The 25,306-nt window shown below is 43.3% G+C and overlaps 1 protein-coding gene across 2 annotated transcripts in view; it reads right to left on the bottom strand.

Moving 5' to 3' along the window:
* The window catches only part of SLC39A14 (solute carrier family 39 member 14), a 28,566-nt gene extending 3,799 nt beyond the window's left edge, over positions 1–24,767 (bottom strand). Inside the window, exons 1-8 of one of the 2 annotated variants that reach the window (XM_088443407.1) lie at positions 24,559–24,767; positions 23,427–23,650; positions 20,170–20,350; positions 10,777–10,946; positions 8,201–8,323; positions 7,633–7,809; positions 7,314–7,521; positions 5,749–5,933 (exon numbers count right to left, since the gene is read on the bottom strand). In XM_088443407.1, coding sequence (XP_088299533.1) covers positions 5,749–5,933; positions 7,314–7,521; positions 7,633–7,809; positions 8,201–8,323; positions 10,777–10,946; positions 20,170–20,350; positions 23,427–23,642 — 1,260 coding nt within the window. In that variant the 5' untranslated portion in view covers positions 23,643–23,650; positions 24,559–24,767. Of the gene's footprint in view, positions 1–5,748; positions 5,934–7,313; positions 7,522–7,632; positions 7,810–8,200; positions 8,324–8,657; positions 8,828–10,776; positions 10,947–20,169; positions 20,351–23,426; positions 23,651–24,558 lie in introns of both variants that reach the window. The other variant, XM_088443406.1, reaches the window with a different exon arrangement.
* Between the last annotated feature and the right edge of the window lie 539 nt (positions 24,768–25,306).

The following is a 25,306-nucleotide window of genomic DNA, read 5'->3' as shown; positions in this document are numbered from 1 at the left end:
TGGAGGCCGAATCAAAGGATGCACCGTCCAGAATTTGGTTAAAAATAAATAGTCAGGGCCAGGGGCAGAGGAGGGTTTCAGGGGGTTTATTAGCCTAAAGTGGTTATTCTTGGGAAGGACCAGCAATAGGGTCTCCTATATTCCAGGGAGAAAAGGGATTCCCCAAGTAGGAGTATAGTCCCCCAGGCTAAATTCGGGTTAGTGTAGAGGAATTCGATAAGTTGTATACCAAACTCTACCATGTCCATTTATTGCTATTTAAAGAAAATTTCTTATTTCAGTTTTACAGTGTATAGCCTTCTGTAACAAGCCTTCCATATGATGGCTGCACTAGCAATCCCCTACCAGAACACTCTACAAGTCAGCGAGGTTGTTCCTGGCAGCAGCCAATGACCATAGACGCGTCGTCACACACTACTGCTGCAGTCTCAAACAGCCCTCTCGGTGCACCAGGTCCCATACGCTCCACTCACAGTGTTTTTTTAAAACTTTTTCGCCCAAAAATGCATCTTAGTCACAATGCGATGCACCTAGGACACACCAGACGACTGCGCTGATACATTCGATATGTGACACTTGTATATCTGTGTGCACCAGAGTCTGAATGCAGAGATGGACGGATTTGCAGAGTCGCACACAAGCGACTGTACAATTCAGTCTCACTCAGATGCAAATGCAGAAAGTGGTGTCAGACACGTCGCAGGCTGGGATCACCATCGTGGCCTTTGGTCAAGCTTCAGCTCCTGCAACCGGTCACTTAAGAGGCCAGGAATCCCCATCCAGATGTAGACCCTGGCCTCACCCCTCCCAGAAAACAGGAGGCCACCCGTTTCCGGTGAACGATGATCAGGCACGCCCTTGCTCCACTCCCCAAACGCTGCAGCATGTTATTCATACTACGCCTTATATAGTAACGGTCAGCAAATTGTTACCATACACTAGCAATCTACAGCCCCAATTGGTCTGTGAAATCCAACATGTTGTACAACCTGATACACCAGCTCCAATCACTTTTTGGCCAGGATCTGCGATCCGTGAACCCCATACATTGCAGATTTATTTTTTTTTTACACAAATCTGCAAAATGCAGGATTGCCCCAACTGAATGTTGCTGTATGGAGGCCTTTAGTCTCATCACATCGCTGTATATGGGTCATGCCATGCCAAATCACCACAGCTTCCAACCCAACCGTATCAGATTTTCATGAAATTGGTTAGGATGATAGACAGTATATAGTAACCTTCATATGTAACATCCATCAGTGATACACGGTGTTCATACAACAACAAGGTTGCAAACATGACAATTTTTTTTTTTTTAATTTATGTTTGTAAGGTCAACTAAAGCAAATCATAACTTTGCTTCGAATTGTGGGACCATTGTTTTCATAAAAAAAGTTTTTTAGATTTAAATATTGACTTATTCAAGGTCAAAGGTCACATGTGACCTTGAAATGTAAATCGGAAAAAAAAAAAAAGTATGTTTGATTTTTTTTGTACATAAAACTGTTATACACAATCTCTATTTGGTATAAGTTTCATTTTGGGATCCTTTGTGAACAGGAGTGAAAAAATTATTACGTACGGCAGTTGAGCCCTTCTTGCACTAACCTTGTCTTGTAGCGCCTCTCTCTGTTTTCTAGGGATGTCATCGGTGGTTTTCCCAATAATAGACACCATTGATGGCACCATCTCACTTTATGGTGAACCTTCAATGGTTTGCACCACTCAGTCTGCCTGGAGCTTCTGCTTTGAGAACCAGTGATACGAGACATGCTTGCCTCCAGAAGGGGCAGCCAAGTCGTCATAGCAGAGAATGGGGAGCGTGGATGGGGATATTACCCGGCATTAGAAGCGGAGGGGGGTGCGGGACCACGCAATTGCATTATTTTGGCCCCGCCACCACTACACAATGCTGAGATTACTAGCATTGTAAAGCAAATGGCAGGCCCATGATAATGAGAGTCCATGTGAATCACATCGACCCCCCTGCTGCGGGGGTGTGTGTGGAAGTTGCAAGGGGGTCCGGGAGGGGTGGGGTAGGCAGCTGGCCAGGGGAGTTGCCTGCTTTTCCAGGGGGGGGGGGGGGGGCAGGCAAGTGGTTGAATGAAAGTTTAAGCAGTGTGGGAGCATCACCTATCAAGAGGCAAAGAATGAAAGAAGAAAAAACACATGCAATTTTTATAGCTTCCCTTTTGCAATAGTTATAAAAAAAAAAAAAAAGGATATATTCCATATTCCAGCGAGGAACCTGCGCCTGATAATTGTTTTATACTGTGCTGTGTCCTTTAATACCAAATAGGTTGCAGCACTGAGTCTTAATGTACTTCTTATCCAGTCGTCATGCTCTTGATCAAACCACCACTATTCACTGATAAACTGTATTAGGTCAACTGTCTTAAGGCCCGATTCATTACGGATCGCAACCGCGAATAGAGATTACGCACGCAGTCTCACTGCGATGATATGCTAATCCACTGCAATTGCTATGCCGTCTCAGCACAACATATGGACGCCCACCTTACCTTACACACATCCGTAATACTTTGCAAGACTGCAAAATCATTGGTAACAGAGTACCATCGCAGCATCACGCACACTTGAACAAGCTCTGACCTTACTCAGGAATTGCTAACCTCATCACACGCAATCGAGCTGCACATGGCATTGCAGTGCCTAATTTATGCGCGCCCCTGCAACGACGTTCAAACGCACTGGCATTCCTGCGTTTCCCCGACCACCCCCCAAACAGTACTTCCTGTCAATCACTCTGCGTAGTCACTGATCAAAGTCCCAATAGCAGTGGCTGGTTCACGCATGCAAACTGCGATGCATATGTATGCGCAGAACAACAATCGGCCGATTGCGTGCATATTCGCATTTGTGATCCTTGCTGAATCAGGCCCTTAGTCCCTTCAAAACACCAGTTTGCAATGCAGAAGCCGCAGCCAGACTGAGGGCCTGATTCAGACCCACTCGGAAGCGGGTCAATGTTGCCCAAGTGCGCATGCGCGAGACCCGAATAACGATGGCCAAGCCGTCGTTATGGGTCTCACACCAAAGGGGGCGTGCTGTCGATGGTGATTGACAGCACGCCCCCTTTGGTCGGCGTGGCTGCCCAGACGGCGGCGTTCCCATGGGACCAGAGGTTTTTTTACTGCTCATGACAGAGCTCAGCCCTGCCCCTTGGCTGTCCACTAAGCTCTACCACCTAAGCCCCGACCCTCTGATTTTTGATTAGCCCTTGGCTTGCCAGGCCATGGAGTGGTGTAAACCATCGATTGTTCAAAATAGACTGATATTATACCATCAATGGTTATTACAGATTGTGCCATCAATTGGTAACCATCCCTAGAACACAGAGAGACGCTACAAGACCAGGCTGAACTCGCCAGTTGCATGGTTAGTGCAAGAAGGGTTCAACTGCTGTATTTAATTTTTTTTTTATCCTGTTCCCAAAATGAAACATACCAAAGATTGTATTTTATTTAAGTGTATAACATACTTTATATACAAAAAAAATAAAAAATTACACACTTTAGATATTAATTTCAAAGTCAACCTTGAAATTTAGAAGTTATTAAACTACTTTTTATGAAACTATGGTCCCTCAGCTTCAAAACAAGACCAACATGAAAGTGCTACCACAATTAGCATCAAAGTTACGATTCGTTTGGTCGACCTTGCAAGCAGAAATGTAACAGTTTTTGTCATGTTTGCAGCCCTGTAACATGAACACAATCACGAAGGGCTAAAATGTTACATAGGAAAGTTACTTTATGCAGTCTATCATCCTACCAAACTTCACGACATCTGAGACGGTTGGGTTGAAAAGTTACTTTTATTTGTGATGACTTGGCATGGAATGACCCGTATTCTGAATATAAATATCATTCATAGTAATGTCAGTGCTGTTTTTATATTGCTGTATCTCTTGTAGAATTTAGGTTTCTTGTTATGTAGTTTTATTTGTAGGATGCAGGTTTGAAGTACATATCTGCAACAGTACACAAAATACAAGAGACCAAGGGCCTGATTCTACACGGATCGCAACTGCAAAATCACACGCAATGAATCTACGAAAATATTCCACCGCTCAGCCAGCGTAGAGACGCCCACTGCTGCCTTCTCACATCCGTAATAACTCGCAGTGCTGCGTATACATCCATACCATCAGAACACCAGCTCTGACCTGTCTCAGAATTTGCAAGTCTCGTCGCATGCAGTGAGTCCTCAGGCTGCGTAGGCAATCACAGTGGCTAATTTGTGCACGCCCATTCAAACGGACAGGCACGCCTGCGTTTCTCCGGCCACTCCCACATCACCACTCCCAAACGCTCGCGGCCTATCACTCATTCTGCAATGGATTCCACAGTGCGTCCGTAATTGCCGTGCAATCGCCATGCAAACGCATGCACAGTACGCAACATTCGGCTGATCGGTGTATGTGGTTGCAATCCATACCGAATCAGGCTCCAAATTAGACATTTTAAAATCCATGAAATGAGAAGACACTTCCGCCGTCTTCATGCCCCCTTCAGACTTTCTAAAATATCCAGTATAAAAGGGTTGTAAAGCATGAGTCAAATGTGATCAGATCATCATCACAGTTATCAACATGCCCCCTTGCCAGCACAAGGCATAAAAATATCCTTCATATCTGGAGATACAGTACTGCAATAGAAAAATGACTACACAGCAGGACCACGCTGGTTAATAAAACCGCCACTAGACTGCAATTTATCAAACAAAGTATCACCATTTATTCAATTGGAATGATCTGTTAATTTGTTCTTTATGTAACAGATCTGTCAAATTGTGATACTTTGCTTGATAAATAGCGGCCTGGTGACGGTTTTATTCACAAGTGCAGTCCTGCTGTGTATTCATTGTTCTAGTTATTGTGGGGTTTGCAAATTCTTCATTGTGAATTGCAGCAGGTGAATAAAATATAAGTAGACAACTGTACATTGGTAATAATTAGCACTAGGTATAGTCCTTTTGTGTTGTTCCTTTAGGATACTGCAACAGGCCTAATGATTCACCTAGATAGCCAATATGCCATTTTAAAAAAAATTGTTGTTTAACTACCCAAATATAAGATGGGTTAGAACCTAGTGGTTTTAATGATGCATATAATAGGGGGCCATTTTACATTACTTTTATTATATAGCACATACACATTTTACCGTGCTTTAGAGAATTTAAGGCCACTCACATCACTGCCCCAGTGGAGCTTACAATACACACACAAGAATATACCATCGTCACACAGTTAGGGCTATGGTGGGAGTCAAACCTAAGACCTCAGTGCTGTCAGGCAGTAATGCTAACCATTACCCCATCCATGCCAAATAACCCATTTCATAGCAGATCTCAATCAGTCCTTTACTGGGTTTTTTTTCCATGTAAATCTACCAATGAGGACTCTGCCTGGTGGCTCATTTCCTCCTGGAGGGCGGGTTTTATGCCAGTGCCACATGGCCATTCACCCTGAGGGCCAACTAGTAGGATTGGTTTCCAATATGGCAAAGAGACTGAACCAGTAATAGTAGTAGATAATCACTATTACCAACAGACCAGATTTCTGAGAGAACCTCAAAACTATCTAATACAATTCCCCTTTATTTTGGAAGAATCATCTCCAATAGATATCAGTCTTCCTCCAGCACCATGTAACCAATCTTGTATAGTGCCAGCCTGGACAGAAGATGGGTTAATTGCAGACTATTCCTTGTTTGTACTTACCATGTCAGCAAGCGCAATGTACAGGAACATTCCTCCTGCTAAGCCGAAGATCCAATTAGAGCTGAAGTGACTGGCAGCAAGGATCCCAAAGGCCAGGCCGAGGTAGCAGCAGCACGCAGACAGGAAGTTAAAGAAGAGAGCCTGAGGAATGCTCATGCCAGCATTTAGCAGAATGACAAAGTCGCCTGCAACATAACATGGGGGGGGGGTGTTAGTACCTGCACACACTACAGAGCGCTAGTGAGGAGACTTGCACAAATGTGCCAGGTTAGTGAACAGCAGACATAAATCCCACTACAGTAAATATCAAGGCTGATGCACACCCAAGAAATAACATTGGGTCAAGAACGCTTGTAATGTTCATAGAGGTCAGACTCTGGGCCCGATTCACAGATGGACATAATGCCGATGTTTATGCAGTTGAGCGATTATCAGTAATCTGCGCATACATCTGAGTCGCACTGCGCATGTGCAAGTTTCATTACAGTTGACGCTCGCAGTGATGATTTATTTGCCAAGTGATTGACAGGCAGGGACAGTTTGTGGGTGACAATGGGGGAGGTGGCGAGGCCGTGCAGCTGCGATCCCATATGCAGACAAAATGGCTTCAGTATCCATTTCCTGCAGCCATTCTGCGCCACCATAGGGTTATCCACTGACGGGTGACAGTGCTGCGTCTCTCTACAAATTTGCTTGGATTTGATAAGCAGCCGGTGGGAGTCTCTGTACAAATCCCGGCGGCTGCGACACTTGAATATACTGGCACAGCCTCTGCGCACACATTAGCAGCTGCGGCAGCATTAGTGTCCATCTGTGAATCATGCCCCCATACCGGCCTCCATGCTCACCAAAACAGCTATAAAATACCAGAGTCCCTCTCCCATATCCATACTTTGCTAACTCTCTGCAATTTAAGTGAACATAACCAGAAATGACTGCATCGCCCCCAACATGGCCGATACACTGGACAGAATCATAGCCCAATACTATTACACTGCAGACCGCCTTCAGCTGGTTACCAGACTGTGGCCTAAAGCAGCGTTTCCCAACTCCAGACGTCAGCCCTAACGGTGCATGTTTACAGATCTCCTAGTTGATGCAAAGGTGTCATTACTGGCTGACATATTTTAAAATAGCCACAGGTGGTGCCAATTATTTCACTTGTGACACTGAGGAGACCAGGAAAACATGCCCTGTTAGAGGTCCGGGCTTCTGGATTTGGGAAACAGTGGCCTAAAAGACCTTCTATTTTTCCTCTTACAAGAAGCTGAAGGTCTGTCCTTCTAGTACTATCCGGTTAAGAGGTTCTCTCTATAAATGTGACCAGAGCGCTTGCCATGTAATTTTTTTTTATTTAGTTAGCCATGGCACCCCTTTACAGGCAATCACATATGGGCAATAGGGGCCAGTATGCTTATGGCTCCTGCATCTGGCAGTGCCCCCTTGTGTTCAGCAGAGGAATAGCAAGTGATACATGGGCCATCTACTTTTTCTTTGCATTGGAATAGTGAGTAACCAATGCAATGTTATAGGAACATGAAAGTGACTGAAGGACATATCCATACCGAGCTCATGCGGAAACTCTTCACACAAGATGGCAATGGACGTGCTGATCCCTTGGAAGACAGAGACTGTGAATGAGGCGCCAATGGCCAGCCCATCTATGAAATTATGGAGCCCATCACTAAGTGTGATCATCCAGGCTAGAGTGCCGATGTCAGAGTAACGGATCCCCTTCAGCCAATAACAGGAGCTCTGCTGCCCGGGGAGGTCCTGCGTTAGGGGTAAAAGGAGAAGGGGGGGGTTTACATCAGTAATACAGAAGGAAGCATTCCAGATTTCACTGGCATTTCAAGAAGTAGGAACTGGGCAGGTGGAACTAACCTGCACAGCCAGCGATGTCACCACAACCTTTTCATCACCAAGGTGTTGGCACAGGTCAGACTCGCTGCCACCTGGCGGAGGAATCATGTGATCCAGGTCTCCGTTCTGCAGCTTTTCCGTCACCCCCTCTTCAGCATCACGTTTACTAGCACCCCCTGTGTAGTGGCTGTGGCCATGCTGGGGAGGGACGGCGAATGAGTTAATAACTGCCAGCACTAAAGGTAATCATACAAGGACCAGAGGCTTCTGTGGAACACTCACTACATCTTCTAATCACAGTGGTCAGCAGTTAGCCAGTAGAAACAAGTTGTCATTTTTGCCTGTGTAACACACATCCCACCTTTAAAATTGCTTAAAAAGGCACAACTACGTATTTCATCATAGCCATTGCGATCATGTGCACTCCTTTTTCCCCCATTAAAGATTAACTTAAATTTGAGTAAACTGAGGAAATGAAAAGTTAATCAGTGGATGCTGCCATACCACTATGAAAGTCCAGCCCACATCACTGACTTGTAAACCTTTTTTGGGACAGAGAACCAAACACAGCTGACTGACGAGAGATTACCTCATGTTTCTGCTTGAGCAGCATCTTCAGGATCTTTTCAGTGAAAAAGAAAAGATAAAACCCTCCAAAGACTACGGCAGAAGTAGATATGTACGAGTCCTCCAGTGGGTTAAAGCCAAAGGCCTGCGGTACGGGAAGAAATGAGGGTCAGTGACCTGGAGTGGAGAGAGGGCTCCAAAAAGTAAAGTAAGTGTTATGAGGTCTATATAAATATGGAGAACAGATCATCATGACCTTTAATAGATGTTACAGCTGTGGCTCTCCAGCTGCTGTGGAACCACAAGTCCCAGGAAGCCCTGCAAGCAGGCAGAAGAGCCACAGGTTGCCGACCTCTGTTCTAGAATGTGTTACCTACCAGTGAAGAGACTAAACCCTCAAACAAGAAACACATACACACAGCAATCTAATCACTACAACAAACACCCAGCCTCAGATTGTAAATGGTTCCCCCCCATACCTCGGGGATGAGCTGAAAGAGAGCGTTGGAATAGAGGGTCCCAATGGCGAGAGCAATGAAGAAGAGAAGAAGACGCTTGTAACAGGCTTTCTTCATGAAGGGCACCACGCCGGCCCCCAGGAGGGAGCAGAGAGATATGACGGTGACACAGAGGAAGCCGTAACCCCAAACTGAGAAGGGAATTGTGAGGGAGGAAGAGACAACATCAGGAGAGAGAAGGGGACGGACATTACAGAGTGACACAGGACAAACACACCGCAAAATTGGACAATTAATACAACCAGAGGGAGGGGAGAGAGAAAATGCTGATCAATGATTAGATTCCACCAATATCAGTCTGATAAAGTCATAAGGTTACTCTCAAACACATATAAACTGAGCCACATAGGTTATAGTACCAGTATATACCACAAAGACTCTGTAGATGTCTTTGCCTACGTCCCAAATAAATTCCACATGACTCATGGAACATCAGAGCTGGTAACAGATTAGTCCTTGATCTTAAGGAATATACTAAAGTACATAAGTCACTTAGACCTACAAAATGGCTGCCCCATGGATTCCATCACATCACTAGGAACTACCAACATCATTGAGGCCCGAGGGACGTACCTCCATGATGTTACATGGTCCCAGTGAAGTGATGGTCTTCAGCATGGAGAACTACACTGGGTGTATGGGATGGGTACATTTCAGTGCTCAGTGTAAATGTGTAGAGTTATAGAGATCCCACAATTTCTCCACTGTATGTGATGATGTATAGGAACATCAGATACAGGAGAGGAGGAGGATTTCAGCAGTACATTAAACACAGGATTACAGAATAATGTTCGTCAAATCAAACAGGAACCCATGTCCCAGCAACATGGAACCACAAACTGCTGTGTATTCTGCTGCGCCATAAGGTACACCTTACAGTAACACCAAACAGATCATTGGTCACAGCTGGAAACAGCCATATATTACACCCTGAAAATGAGAAACATTTTTTAATTGTCAATTAATGTTACCACAAGAACCAATTACTGTACATGTTAGACATGTAATGAAAAATGGTCACTGCAACAAGTTTCATTTGATTCAGTTGGAGACCACATTAGAAGTACCTGTCACCAACACACAATGAAGGCAGCCATTTTAAGTCTGAAGGCAGCCAATCAAATCATTAGGAACTGCCACAGATGTTAATTGTAAACTAAAAAAAAAATAATAATATTGGTTAATCTAACAAAATGGCTTATTCCACTGGGTGCTGGCAGCAAATATATTGAATTAAAAGAAAGATCTCTCAGCTCATCAAGGACATGGGAGAATGTAGGAAACCCTTTCTGAGACCAACTGAGCATGCAATACCTTCATATTAGCCTCATTGAATCACTCCAACTTCACAAAAATTACCTGAAGGAGTCCTCAAATGTATTAATACTAGTGTACAACAGATGCAGGGGCGATAAATATTGAACTGCCACCTGCAGTCAGTAGGCTGTAATATAGAGGATACTATGTGCCTAGTTGTACATTATAAAAGATTTGCGAGTGAAGAGAATTTAATGATCATATGAATACTCTGCATGAAACTTCATGTGATTAAAAACAAAGAAAACAAAACTGAGTTGATGAGTATTTAATTGTCAATTCTATTGTTACAATCTGCCATGAGGTAGACCAGGGGTGGGGAACCTTTTTTCTCCCGAAGGCCATTTTGATATAGAACAGTATTCGCAGGCCCGGGACAGGCCACGCACCCCATGTGTGATGTCGCATGGGACGGGGCCACAAACACCGGTGATTACAACAACAATGCCCAGAGCATCCCGGGGATGCTCAGGGGAGCTGTAAGGGCAGCAGTGTGAACGTCTGAAGCGTCCTAAGGACACTGCAGGCGTCACTGCTGCATAGATTCTGGCTGCAGAGTGCCATTATAGGCACCCTGCTATCCAGATGACGCTATCAGAAAAAAGCTCTGACGGCCAGACCAAAATGATTCCGCCGGCCTTATACAGCCCCCAGGCCTGAGGTTCCCCATCCCTGAGCTAGAGGAAGGGTTCAGCAAGACTAAAGTGGAAGTGAATATTCTGTAGAGTGTGAGCTCCCTCTGTGGTGTGAGCTGGTACTGCACCTCTGGGATCAACTGCAGAAGAGCATTAGACAGCAGCGTGCCGATGGACAGGGCGATGAAATAGATAAGCATTCGTCGGAAGATGGGTCTCTCTACGCATGGGGCAAAGAAGACACCCAAGAGAGAGGACAGGCTGATCACGGTGACTGCCAGGAACCCAAAACCCCAGACTGCGGGACAAGAGGACACAGTGAGGGATGAATACAGACAAAGACAGACAGTGTGGGGAAAAAATGTAAAATTACATAATTTAAATAAAATAAACCACAACATAAGGTGATAAAGAAAAATCAAAACATGACAGTCCTTACCTGAAAATCCTGAGAACAGTATTAAAAAAAAAAGTGCTGCAAAAGGAAGTGCTGCAATGGTCACTGTGCAGGTGCCAAAACAAGTGCTCCAAGAGCAGTATTCTGTCCAATCAGTACATGGGTTATAAACAAACACCACACTGCTGAGGCCCAGGTATGGAATCACCACAGTTTTGCCATTTTGGAGGTGGATTGCAATTTAGGTGAATTAAATTTGCCTATTACGACTGAGAATCTGCTGTTCCCTACAACCCTGCACAATGTGCTTTTCCTACTCACAAGCAATATAATTATATATAATATATATAATTTTTTTGAGATGTTCGGATTTATTCGGTTCTTATCGCAAGTTCGGATTTATTTTATTGGCTATCCAAAACACGTGATAGCCGATGGCCACTAAAATGCCGTTTTGAGATCCAAGTAAATCTGAACCTGCTCATCTCTCTCTCTCTATATCTATCTATCTACACATACACACCTCTACTATTCTCAGCTAGAAGTGAAGGTTGGAAAAACAATTTGATTCTGTTTGAAGATTCCAAACCGAAGCGAATGCTCTACTGATTATGGGGTCTATGTACTAAGCCTTAGCGATGAAGTGAATGGAGACAAAGTACCAACCAATCAGCTCCTGTCACAATACAAGCTGTGTTTGAAAAAGGACAGTTGGGAGCAGATTAGTTGTACTTTCTCTCTCTCTCCAAGCCTTAGTACATCTATCCCTAAATAATTTAGAGCACTTTCACTACACTCCTCTTAGTGTCAAAACTTTTATGCTGTAGCTAAAAGTATTTAAGCATGATGGTGCAGGGAACATGCGGTATGCCAGCTGTTGTGTAACTACACATCCTAACGTGCCATACCTCCGCTTTGCTCTTAGGGCATGCTAAAACAGGCATGCTGGGAAGTGTAGTTCCACAGCAACTGGAGTGCTGCACATTGCTTACCACTGGTGTAGGCAATGTTTTATTTATGTAAAGCATAATGCCCCTTTTTAAGGAATACTTTGGCTTCAGATTGATTTGGTCTAAAACAGTGGGTCTCAGCCTGTTTAGACTAAATCAAAAAAGGTACCCCACGGGTACCTGCTGATGGTAAATGTCTAATGTCGGATGGGACATCTAGATGGTAAGACACATAAGAAAAGCAGTGTCAGATTTGTAGCCCCATAGTAGGACCCAGATAAAATGGAAAAGGTCCATCCCTGTATAAGAACACGTATGTGGGCTACAGCTTAATTGTCCATTTAACTTTTTTTTTCATAAATTTTAATATAAAAAACATACTAAAAAATTTACACCTTCTCAGTCAATGGTTTTGTTTATATTATTTTCAACATAGTAAATTGAAATACTGAAGACATCAAAACGATGAAAGAACACACATTGAATTATGTTGTAAACAAAAAAGTGTTAAACAATTCAAAATATGTTTTGTATTTTAGATTCCTCAAAGTAGCCCCCTTTTGCTTGGATGACAGCTTTGCACACGGCATTCTCTCAATCAGCTTCATGAGGTAGTCTCCAGGAATGGTTTTGAATTAACAGGTGTGCCTTGTCAAGAGTCAATCTGTGGAATTACTTGCCTTATAGGCTGGGTACACAAAGATTTTCTGCCCAACCATCCAACTGGTCGATTGGTTGGAATGAAGATCTGGTAAGGAATGGGAGTAACTGATGAGCAATTTGCTCCTAAATGCCAGAAAAGAGATGAAAATGGTCAGACAAGTTTGAACAAATTGTTTAGATCAAACATTTAACAAACAGTTTTTGTCCATTTTCCGACATTTGGGAGCAAATTGCTGATTGTCATTTACTATTCATTCCAACCAATCAACTAGTTTGATGGTTGGACAGAAAATCTTTATGTGAGAATGCACCTTTAATGTGTTTGAGGCAATCAGTTGTGTTGTGCAGAGGTAGGGTTAGTACATAGTGGACACCACTATTTGACTACTGTTGTAATCCATATTATGGCACCAACCACTCAACTCAGTAAAGAGAAACGACAGTCCATCATTCCTTTAAGACATGAAGGTCAGTCAATACGGAAAATTTCAAGAACTTTGAATGTATCCTCAAGTGCAGTTGCAAAAACCATGAACCGCTATGATGAAACTGGCTCTCACGAGGACTGCCCCAGGAAAGGAAGACCAAGAGTCACCTCTGCTGCAGAGGATAAGTTCATTAGCGTTACCAGCCTCAGAAACCGCTATTTAACAGCACCTCAGATTAGAGACCACATATCCCAACATCAACTGTTCAGAGGAGACTGCATGAATCAGGCCTTCATGGTCATATTGCTGCAAAGAAGTCACTACAGAGGATGAACAAGAAGAGGAGAATTGTTTGGGCCAAGAAACAAGGAATGGACATTAGACCAGTGGAAATCTGTAATTTGGTCTGATGAGTCCAAATTTTAGATTTTTCGTTCCAACCGCCGTGTCTTTGTGAGACGCAGAGAAGGTGAGCGGATGGTTTCTGCATGTGTGGTTCCCACTGTGAAGCATGGAGGAGGAGGTGTGATGGTGTGGGGGTGCTTTGCTTGTGACACTGTTGGTGATTTATTCAAAATTCAAGGCACACTTAACTAGCATGGCTACCACAGCATTCTGCAGCGCCATGCCATCCCATCTGGTTTGTGCTTACTGGGACGAGAATTTGTTTTTCAACAAGACAATGACCCCAAACATACCTCCAGGCTGTGTAAGGGCTACTTGACCAAGAAGGAAAGTGTGGAGGCCAGGTCATCTGACGCAGCACTCCATCAATCACCCGACCTAAACCCAATTGAGCTGGTTTGGGATGAGTTGGACCGCAGAGTGAAGGAAAAGCAGCCAACAAGTACTCAGCACCTCTGGGAACTCCTTCAAGACTGTTGGAAAACCATTCCAGGAGACTACCTCATGAAGCGGATTGAGAGAATGCCAAGAGTGTGCAAAGCCGTCATCCAAGCAAAAGGGGGCTACTTTGATGAATCTAAAATATAAAACCTATTTTGATTTAACACTTATTTGTTTTCAACATAATTTCATGTGTTCTTTCATAGTTTTGATATCTTCAGTACTAATCTACTATGTTGAAAATAATATAATTAAACCAAACTGAATGATAAGGTGTGTCCAAACATTTTACTGGTACTAAATATTATCAAATATATATTATATAATTTTTTTTATTTTATTTTTTTAAATCTGGTTTATAGCACATTTATTGCTTTTAAATATAGTAGCTCTGAAAACTTTTATGTAGCAGCCACTATATTCATCACAACTATTGTTTGTTACACACTGGCAGATGTATTTGTCGATCAATTGATTGGTTAGGTTTAGGTACCCCTGGGGGGAGTTTAGGGTTAGGCACAACCCCGGGAGGGTTAGGGTATTGGAAGGGGGGGGAGGGTTAGGGTAAGGCACCACCAAGGGGAGGTTAAGGTTAGGTACCACCACTGAGGTTAGGCATCCCTCAGGGAGCGTTGGGGCACTCAGCCACCGGGATATCATACCCAACCCATCTGTATGCAGAACATATGTTCTGCATAGTCTGCAGATATATTGGTTAGGTGTGTATCCACCTTTACTGTGCAAATGCTGGGTTAAAAATAATGCTAATGGGCTCCCAGGGGGTGCTCTGGTCGAAAGTGACTGAGAAGCACTGGTCTAAAACAATTACAAGGGTTTCTAAAGCTGGGTACACCCCTAAACGACAGTATAAACCCAGCAATACAACGCATCGTCTGTATACAGTGTATCGATCAGGCATACGACAGCGCAATGTATCGTTACAGGCTACATTCCTTGAGGTCAGATCCAACGTATTCGTCGGAAATGTACAGATGTTATTTTTGAACAAGCAAGTAAATTGAAATCCAAAATTTGTATCTAAAAGGATACAATGAAGATAAAAATCGATAGTACGATCAAGGAGATGAAAAAGATCACACAAGACAAACTCCTAGAATACAAAAATACCTCTAAGATAATTGATCAAATCTTTCTTCCCTTCATTACAACCTATAATAATCAACATCGAATGATCGAACAGATCTTTAAAAGACACTGGTTTATTCTGACTCAAGATCCCAGTCTTAAAAGGAATTATTCCTCAAAATCCTCGGTTTATTTATAAGAAAGCTCCTAATTTAAGCAATCACTTTGTTAATAATGTAATCCCAGAAAGAAAAACAGGGTACACTATAACCAAGGCTGGGTACACACCTAAACGACCGGCAATCGTGCCGATGTTCAGGGCGATTTGCCTTCACCCTTGACATCGCATAACTGCCGGTACACACTTGAAAGATTTAATGAAAGACGGAACAATCACTGTTCCGTCCTTCATTAACATGTACAGGCTCACATGCGATATCGTGTGATTAACCGTGCAGCACAGCCAATCGCACGATATCGCATGCGACCACGGGTACGCGCAAATTGGGCATACACACTGTACAATATGCCCGATTTGTCATTCCGATTTGGCTAAATCAGTCCGATATCGTGCAGGTGTGTATGAACCCTAAGGGTTTTCACAGATAAAAAAAAAAAAAATTATATAAAATAAGAGTTTATGACATGTAATTCCACTAACCATTTATATTATACAGTAACTGTGGTTTACAGTAGATCGGTAAAAGAAAAAGGAGATTAAGGGAAAGATGGGCAGAACATCTCCGTAACATTAAAAAAGGTTTTGATAAAACTTCACTTTCACTGCACTATAAGAAGAAACACCAGTGTTCTATATCAGATATTAAGTCTATTATAGGAATACAAAAAGTAGAGTGAAATTGGAGAACTAAAAAAAAGCTTTAGCCCAGGCTGAAATTAATTTTTTTTATGATTTTAAAACTTTAGAACCCAATGGGCTAAATAGTGATTTTGAATTGAAATGGTTCCTGTAGATCAAAGGATTTTTTACTTTTTAAAATACTTTTATATTTAATAATAACCAGTTTTATTATATATTTTAAGTATTTATATCTATAGATTTTATGTATCCATGTTGTTTTTTTCCTTATTGAATCTTTGCTCTAATATTATTATATGTATTTATCAGTTTCACCATATTTAACCATTTCCAATAGGAGGTGCTGTTGTATAAGTGGAACACTGTAACATACAGCTTAACGGCACATTGAGGCAGAGTTTCGGACGGACCGAAAGTGTAGGCACCTTCACTTCTGGTGCGCGTTGGTGGGACTCCGATTTGTGTGTCCGAGTGGTGACTGTGCGCCACTTCTGGTCCGTAAACACGTTATGCAGGTGCCGCGTGTCCGGAAAGAAGGATGAAAGTTGCGGTGCACCACTTCCGGTCCGCGGCCACGTGGCAGAGATGCCACATGCTTGTTGTCACTGTTTGAGGGGGGAGTGTAATTAGCGGCCATTAGTTTTATATGAAGGATCTAATTACAATTTTTCTTGTGTATGAACATAATTTGGGAGGTTACGGTTTCCTTTGTGGAGCACTAAGAGCATAAGAGAAGTTTGATAAACGGAAAGGGATTTAGAAAGATGGATTGATACTTACAAACCAGTTACACTTTGAGAAAGGCTCTGTGCCGAAACGAGTCAGTGTGACTGCGGGAACCGCTGCTGTGGGGCAACTATACCAGACTGAGGTGCCATTGGGAGGTGACTTGAACCCGGGTGCTCATTCACTGCCTTATGTGAATTTTCCTGCCTTGGTTAGAAAGCCCTATTTGGTACGCGGCCATTTTTATCTTATTGTTGTGTGTATTTACCTAGTGTCTAATAAATGTATCAGAGTTACACTATGGTTGCTTTTCCGTTATAATTTTTTGAGGAACTGATGATTCGGTCAAAAGATCTGTATGTCCATCAGTAAGGGAAATCCAAGGAGGAGGGAGTCCCTATCACCCAGGAGGAGATAGACTATTTAATCCTATATGCAAGTAGGAGAGAGAAATTTGATTATATATACAAAACTACAGTACCTTTCCAACAATATACTCTTTTCCTTTATTTGAGGAACTATTGGAACAAGGAGCAGATCAGAAGAAAGAAAATTCCCTGTATAAGACGATCTATGGAATTATGAACTTCGTTCATATACATGCCAGAAAAAGAAGCACTTGATATATTATTATATTTCATTAATTTAACACCGCATCGCCCGTGGAATCGGCCCATCTAATGGGACGATTCAGTAAACTACGGCAGTGAAGGATGGATTGGGAGTACACAATATACGATGTGTACAATATATCATTCAGATATTATGAAGCACTAAATATACCACATGCAACTTTTCAGTTTAAACATGTAGTCATTCTTAGGGACCAGACATTTGCTTTTAATGTGCAACTTGCTCTGGATCAATGAAAGCTAATAGCTGGTTAGTTGCTATGGTTACTGTCTATTTGACTTCGTTCTAGAACACAAGGGGAGATTATGCTCAGTGTTTATTTAGGGGAAACTTGCTGCTATAGCTACTTCCTTAAAACATGGCGTGTCGCTTTAAAACCTCTTTAGAATGCATTTATATCTTTGTTTTCTGATGTTCCCGCTATTGTCAATCATTATTTTATTTAATGTACTCTTGTATATGCCCATGTTATATGCAACTTTAACAAATATTGTTTATATAGACTTATCTTTACTGAAAACATACAGTACTGGACCCAAAATCCAGAACCTGTACCATCTTATGCAAACTAGATACACTACACGCACCACTTGGATTTACTTTGTGGGGTGCGGTTCTCAGTTCTTCAATGTGGCCCATAATATGTCCACAATGTAATTCCATTTCCCAGTCACTCACACATAATATACAATAAAACAGGATTGCACAGGCTGCACACAAATGCTGGGGGACAGTACAAGTAGAATATGTGATTTCAAAACAGGTGCCAGGGCATTCAGCTTAATCACACAGCCGAGCCCAAATCCCCACTAACTCTGGTCTTCAAGGGTTGACTAAAGTAGCCAGGTTGCTGCAACACCTATAGCTGGATTCTGCAGGTTTGCATTGGGAATGCAGGATTATGGAGGTGTTGGTAATAGACAAGGGGATTTGGGGGCTACATAAATTACAGGAACAGAGGGCTGGAGATGGACAGGACTCATTTATGGTGTGTGGGATCAGCAAGCAGGTTCATGAAATGAGATCCAGTAGGTAAGAGGGATTTAATATAAAGTACACAAAAAAAAAATTCCAAACTCGTTTTGTTGTAGAAGGCCACGGACTGTGGGCAAATATGTTTTACATCACCAAGAAGCAGGGCAATGGAAGAAAAGTGGACCCCTGCTGTCCCAATATACCATCGTCCAATCCTGCTCTCAATAGCGGCACAGACTAATGTGGTACTGGTCAAGATGCGCCGGCACCAGTGGACTTGTGGTAAGTACATTGGTTTGTGCAGGAACAATTTACCTTTATGTGCCTCACAGATTTGGACCCAGGCACCATGGTTTTATTCTATTTATTATAAAACATTTTCAAGGACATTATACCTCCAAGTTTTCCAGTTTAGTCTAAAAAAAAAACCAAACAAAAAAAAAAAAAGCCGACAGGACTCTCAGGACGCCTTGTTTGCCCTCCAAAGGACCTTATAAGCCCCAGATGCATTAGTGGAGGCCTTCAATGCAAATTTCACTCAATCTAATTCATCAGAGGTTCATTGATATTAAAGAACCTGCATGGGGTGTCCCAGGCATACCACCATGCAAACTCTATAATGCTGGGCATCCACTATACAATTTTCTGTCAGATAACTGTCCAATCTGGCTGGTTGGAATGAAAACCTGGTAATGTATGGGAGCAAATGACAGTCGATCATATGGTTTTATACACTGAAAAAAGGACAAAAAAAAAAAATAAGAAAACAAATGTTGTTAAATTTGTGTGTTTAACTTTTAACCAATTTGTCTGAGCAACCATTTTTGCCTATTTTTCCAGTGTTTGTGAGCAAATGGACGTCATTTGCTCCCATACATTACCAGGTTTTCATTCCAACCAGCCAGATTGGACAGATATCTGACAGAAAATTGCATAGTGGATGGCCAACTTTAGAGTTCATCTACCACCATGAAGCCCATTCTAAAATCAAACGAAAAGGTGTTTGTTTTTTCCCCCCTCTGAAGATCAGACAATATCTCATGCCAGCAATCCTTTGGGGATGCTGTATCCAAAAGAGCAATTGTAGTCATTAAGAGACAAACACTTACTTGAGGTTCTCCCAATGTCTCCTCGGAGGAGGAAAAGCTAAACTAGGCAGCAATTAGTAGTTGCCCATCATGTGACTGGTACCTGAAGATGGATAGTGCTGGGTAGAACTCTAACCTATACATGATCTAGACATGACTAGTCTGCCAATTACTCCCAGCAGTTACTAGGATGCCCAGAATGTAGAAATCAGAAGCAGCAGGGAGCAAAGATGCTAGCTTTCCCCTCCTCGCCCTAAGTGGCAGTGGGTCCATTTGGTGAGGAGCCGGCTGGAGGATGAGATCAGCGTGACCCTCCCTCTGGGTACAGAGGAACCAAATACCAATTAATAATATAATAAAATTACCAAGGACACAAAGCCTTGTGCTCAAATGCGATGCCCAAAACCTGCTAGGGGCATGACAGAGGGGCTTATAGGGAGAAGAGGGGCAACTTTTCTTCCAGTGCCGCTGCAACAATGATAAAATCAGTAAGTATATTTAACTGGTGAAGGTCATAAAACGGATTCCATACCTTTGTTATCTTTCTCCCCCGGTTTAAAATGAGCGGACTTTAAAATAAGCACATGCAGTAGTGAGAGGCATACAGGTTAGCCAGACCTTTCTGAGAGCTGGAGCATGGGGAATATGAACACTCACATGTTATGGTTTACTGGCCGAGGATTTGGAAACTTCAGTGACCTTGACAAGTAATCAGTTCTCTCCCTGCCAAGACCTGTAAGGCTAACCACTACACAGGAATACATGGAGTGAGATTACATTATAATAAACTGGGCAGGGAAGTCACAACAAGATAATACTACAGGAACTAGATGCCCATGGCTTGCCCTCATTTAAATTGCATCTACAAGGAGCTCTGCAGGAAATGTCAGTGCTGGCTTTTCTCTTTACCTTCGCCACTGCTGGGTCTTCCCTCTGTGCCGGTGTCATTATGAAGGGCAGGGATCTCCAGGCACGACTGCGTTTCCATGTGCTGGAGGATGGACGGGCAGAGATTCTGTAGTCCCTCTGCACCCACCGTGGAGTCCGACGTCAGGTTGTTAGCAGCAAAGACAGCAGAAGCGCTGAGACACTGGAGAGGAAGACAGAAGGGACAGGCAGCAGTGCTAGTTAATAGGACTACACTGACACAAACCTTGCTCCCTTATACACCAAGCAACCAGAAAATGAGGATGCTGGGGCTCACGGTACATCATGCAGGCACCGAGCTGCAGCCAGAACACACACAGTGTTGTGCATCTACACACAAGGATGACAGGGGCTAGGAGCAACAGGGATCTAACCCTAAAGTAGACCAAACACAAAAATGGCAAGTGCACGCAGAGTATATTTAAATAGGTTCTAGTCCATATGGTGGAATCAGTATGTAATGCTGGCTGCCAGGATGCCTCCTGACAAAATACCAACAGAGGCATCCCGATGTTTGGTATACCGACAGGGGTCGGGTAAGTATACTTACCCTCCTCCTTCTCACCCTAACCTTCCCCGTTATTTTTAGACATGAAGGGGGAAATAGTTTTAGACACTAAGTGTCTCCCCTTCGTGTCTAAACCTAACCCTCCCCCTTTAGTGCCTAACCGCCCCCCCCCCCCCCAGCGGTGCCTAATCCCAACCTCCCCCCCCACACCAAACAAAACACTAACCCCGCTATGGTACCTAAACCTAACCACGGCTAGACATCCCAGATTTACCTGGTTTGGGCTGCAGTCTGTGTTGAGGCGTCGGTATTTCGACACCCATCTTAAATCCCATGTCGGACTTCCAGCGTCAGGATTCAGACCGGCTGCATGCATTCCGCCGGTCTGCTAACTACATCCCCATATGCAAAGCTGCCTTTGTCAACCGTGTCCTGCCACCCCTGACATTATTAAGCAAGAGCAGCAGGTAAGTCACATTGTAAAGTACGATCATATTCCCCTGCACTAACAGGCAGCAGTAATCCAGAAAATACCTGCCAACTTGTCCAGAGCAAGATACTGGCAGGTCCCACCCAGTTAGACCACACTTCTGGGGCAGTGAGTGATCCACAAGCAGGAAGATTGGCCCACATGTGGCCTCTTAATGGTCTAGAGAGACACAGATATGGCAGTATGGAAGCAGGGGAGTCGCTAAATTATTGGTTCATAAACTTTAAGTGCTCGTACCCCTTCAGTTTTCAGATTCTCACTTTCATACACCTTGTTTTTTACAATAATAATAATAATAATAATAATAATAATAATAATAATAATCTAAATTAACCAAATAGGTCCATAGGACATAAGTCTTAAGGTAGATTAAATCCAATGTCCTAAAAGCCAATATTAGAAAAATTCAAAAGAGCATCCATCCCAACCTTAAATCACCAACCACTCTATTCCCCATTTCACTGGTATCCAAAACATTCTTGCGATGAAACAATGGTGCCAGTGCTGGAAGGGAACACACACTGCACAAGGAAAAGTGAAACCACGTGTTTCGTGCACCCCACTAGAATATTACAGGTACCCCTGGTTAATGCTTAAAATCTTGTCCCTTTAATTTACTTTCAAATTTATTTTTCTTGTATTCCATGGTTATATTGCACGAACAGTATAATGGATGTTTATTTTTCTGTCTACACTCCTTTTTAGAGAGACTCTTGTCTCCTAATATATTAGAAACACAGGGAGAGGGGCAGTACTCTGAGACTCCAATATAGGACAAATTTAAATTGTTAACACTTTACTGTTAATAGAGTACATCTAAAACAGAGAATAACCAGCACTGAAACATCACACACTCACGGAACAATGTGGAATCACAATATGATTAAACAATTCGCAATACAAGTTTCCTGAGCAGCCGCAGGAGATAATCACAAATGGCAAGGCCTCGAAAACCAGTGCAAAATGTCAATGTGACAAAGTGCATAAACACTGATCATGGTGAAAGGGTGGTTGTGTAGGGAAGCAAAAATATGTTAAAATTATTTGGTCATTAAGAAAAAAAAATAAAAAAAATATATATATAATTAAATGTAACGTTTTACTGTGTTAGTAGTAATCTTACAGCAATTTTACAAATCTTCCTATAACATGCAGGATTCATTTTAGGATGTAAATATATGTATAACACTATTGTATACTGCAGAGGTTCCCAAACACAGTCCTCAAGGCACCCAAACAGTTCAGGTTTTAGGGATATCCATGGTTGCACAAAGGTGGTTAAGTCAAATTAACTGAGGTACTAATAAAGTCACCTTTGGTCAAGCATGGATATCCTGAAAACCTGGACTGTTGAGTGCCTTGAGGACAGAGTTTAGTTACCTCTGGCATACTGGATTTGTAATCTTAGCCTTTAGTACTATATAAATGTCAGCTAAAAAGTAGAAATACAGTCAACATGAACTAATCACAAATCCAACTTGTCCTTTATTTCCCAGAATTGTTTAATAATTAATAGAGAAAACACAAACAAGTACACAACAGACCTAGGAGATAAGAGATTTAGTAAGCAGATAATCGAAAAGGACACCATCACTTATAGCTTAGAATGATTTTACAGTCAAGACATAGGGGAGCAGAGAACAGAATAGTCCTGCAAATCAAAGCACAAGGAAAGGTCAAAATGACAAGTGTGACTGTACAGTGTGCCGTCAGCATCCACATTAGCAAATGGAACAAAACTAGGATATACATTTTTATCTATACACGAGCAGCGACCCATGTGATAGTGGGAACATAATTACTGGCTCTATAGAGAAGCGCCATCAGGATAGAACAACTCACTTCAATTTAATGGAAACAGTGAGGACTTCAATCACTTCTGTAACTGGGAAAGTTTCAAATACATAAAAGGTAAAATCAATTGTAGGCTTTCTGGATGTGAACGTCCCGTCGCTTAGCAGCCTGTGTCCGCAGTCTGAAATTTCTAAGTAAACTTTGGTGAATGTTGATGGTTTATATTTCCACAACTAGTAAAACTGAAGAGAAGGCTCCCAATAATACCAGTATAACAGATACCACACGTTGTGCCTCTTAAACATCATTGGACAATTGTATTCTATTCAGCAATTAAATCTGCCGCGTTTTACGTAAGCTTGCTATTTCCTCCCCATTTATAGTCGTGCTGTCATTTACGTGCAGCTGACAAAGTGACTTCTGTCTCGGTATACCTGCAGCACTCACCTGGGATATGTTGCGGGGTTCTCTACCCCCTCTTCCAGTTTCCAGCCGCTCCAATAGAGACTGCAGCTGCTGTAATGAGAGGGTCTCGTTCTCTCCATACTTATTCAAGATACCACGCAGGAAGAAAGCAGCACTCAACTCACTCCCAGAGGCAGGGACGGCCAGGAGTAATACTCCAACCAGCAAGGAGACAAGTGGTGTCCACATCGGAGTCATAATGCTTTCTAAAAAGGAGAGAGAGACACAACATTAGAGGGTAGCAGAAAATGGGGACAGACAAAAAATATAGCACAATGTAACAAACACTGTTTATAGGATAGCACTAGGCAGGAGGGTGATACGTAGGAAATGAGCAGCACAGGACACACACAGGAGGGTGTCCGGGACCAGCGCAGGGGCGCACACACACACACACACACACACACACACGAGTGTGACCAGTGCAAGGGGAAACCAGTACACAAGAGGGTGATGTACAAGAAGATGACAGCGCAGGAAGGACACACACACAGGAAGGTGTCTGGGATCAGCACAGACACACACACACACACACACATACACACGGGACTAGCGCTGGGGGACAACAGTGCAAGTGTGACCAGTGCAAGAGGTAAACAGTACACAATAGGGTGATGTACAGGAGGATGACAGTGCAGGAGGGGACACACACACACACACGAGGATGACAGCACAGGAGAGGACACACACACAGAAGGATGACAGCACAGGAGAGGACACACACACAGAAGGATGACAGCACAGGAGAGGACACACACACAGAAGGATGACAACACACTCACACACAGAAGGATGACAGCACAGGAGAGGACACACACACACAGGAGGATGACAACACACTCACACACAGAAGGATGACAGCACAGGAGAGGACACACACACAGGAGGATGACAACACACTCACACACAGAAGGATGACAGCACAGGAGAGGACACACACACAGGAGGATGACAACACACTCACACACAGAAGGATGACAGCACAGGAGAGGACACACACACAGGAGGATGACAGCACAGGAGAGGACACACACACACAGGAGGGGACACAGAGGAAGGTGACCGGGCTACATACAGGCAGCCAGTGTAGGAGGTCACAAGCGCCGGAACTTACCCCTCAGTGCAGCCGTTCCGGTGTAGCTCAGTCTCCCCGCAGCATCACACCCTCTGTCAGCAACGTGGACCTCAGGAGCTGGCTCTTTAAAGCCTGACGTCACATCAGATTAGGAAGCGCCTCTTTCCGTGGCGTAAATCGAAAGGGCGGGACTCACACAGATGGGGGGACGTGACCATCGCACCTATAGTGACACATATCACACGTACTCTGTGTTTGGGGAGACATGTCTGCACTAACTGCACAGAGATGCCATTTTACTTGAGACCAAAATCAGCTCAATGTAAGAGGCCCGGTTTCGCAAAATGGCTCCGATTAATGGAGTCACAGAAATAAAATCCTGCTGGCCCTCTAGTGGTCAGTCCTCGGCGACACACACCGCGCTGTACTCAATGAACTACTTTGAACTTGACAGAGCCCCTCCCCGGCTCTGACTGGGTAGTGTGCAACACGTGACACCATTTACGGAGGTTGCTATTCACATACTGACAGGAATGTGCGAGGGCGAGATTGTCACGTGCTCCCTGAGCTTATACTAAATGCTGCTGCTGCTGTGGAACTATCAGGCTCAGCATGCTGCCAGGGCGTGCTGCGTGTCCTGCAGGGCCACATTTTCTGTCAGTACTCCTCACGTCCCTCCTAGATTATATAATAACAGCACAACAATTCTATGGAGTGTAACATTACAGACCCCTCACTGGGCTCAGACTTATCATTAGTATTATAGCAGCAAAAATCCCCAGATAAG

The sequence above is a fragment of the Taudactylus pleione genome, unplaced genomic scaffold (genome assembly GCF_031769625.1).
Source record: "Taudactylus pleione unplaced genomic scaffold, aTauple2 ptg000329l, whole genome shotgun sequence".
Lineage (NCBI taxonomy): Eukaryota > Metazoa > Chordata > Amphibia > Anura > Myobatrachidae > Taudactylus > Taudactylus pleione.
The sequence above is the reverse complement of the archived record's forward strand: the minus strand, read 5'-3'. Positions and strand labels throughout refer to the sequence as shown.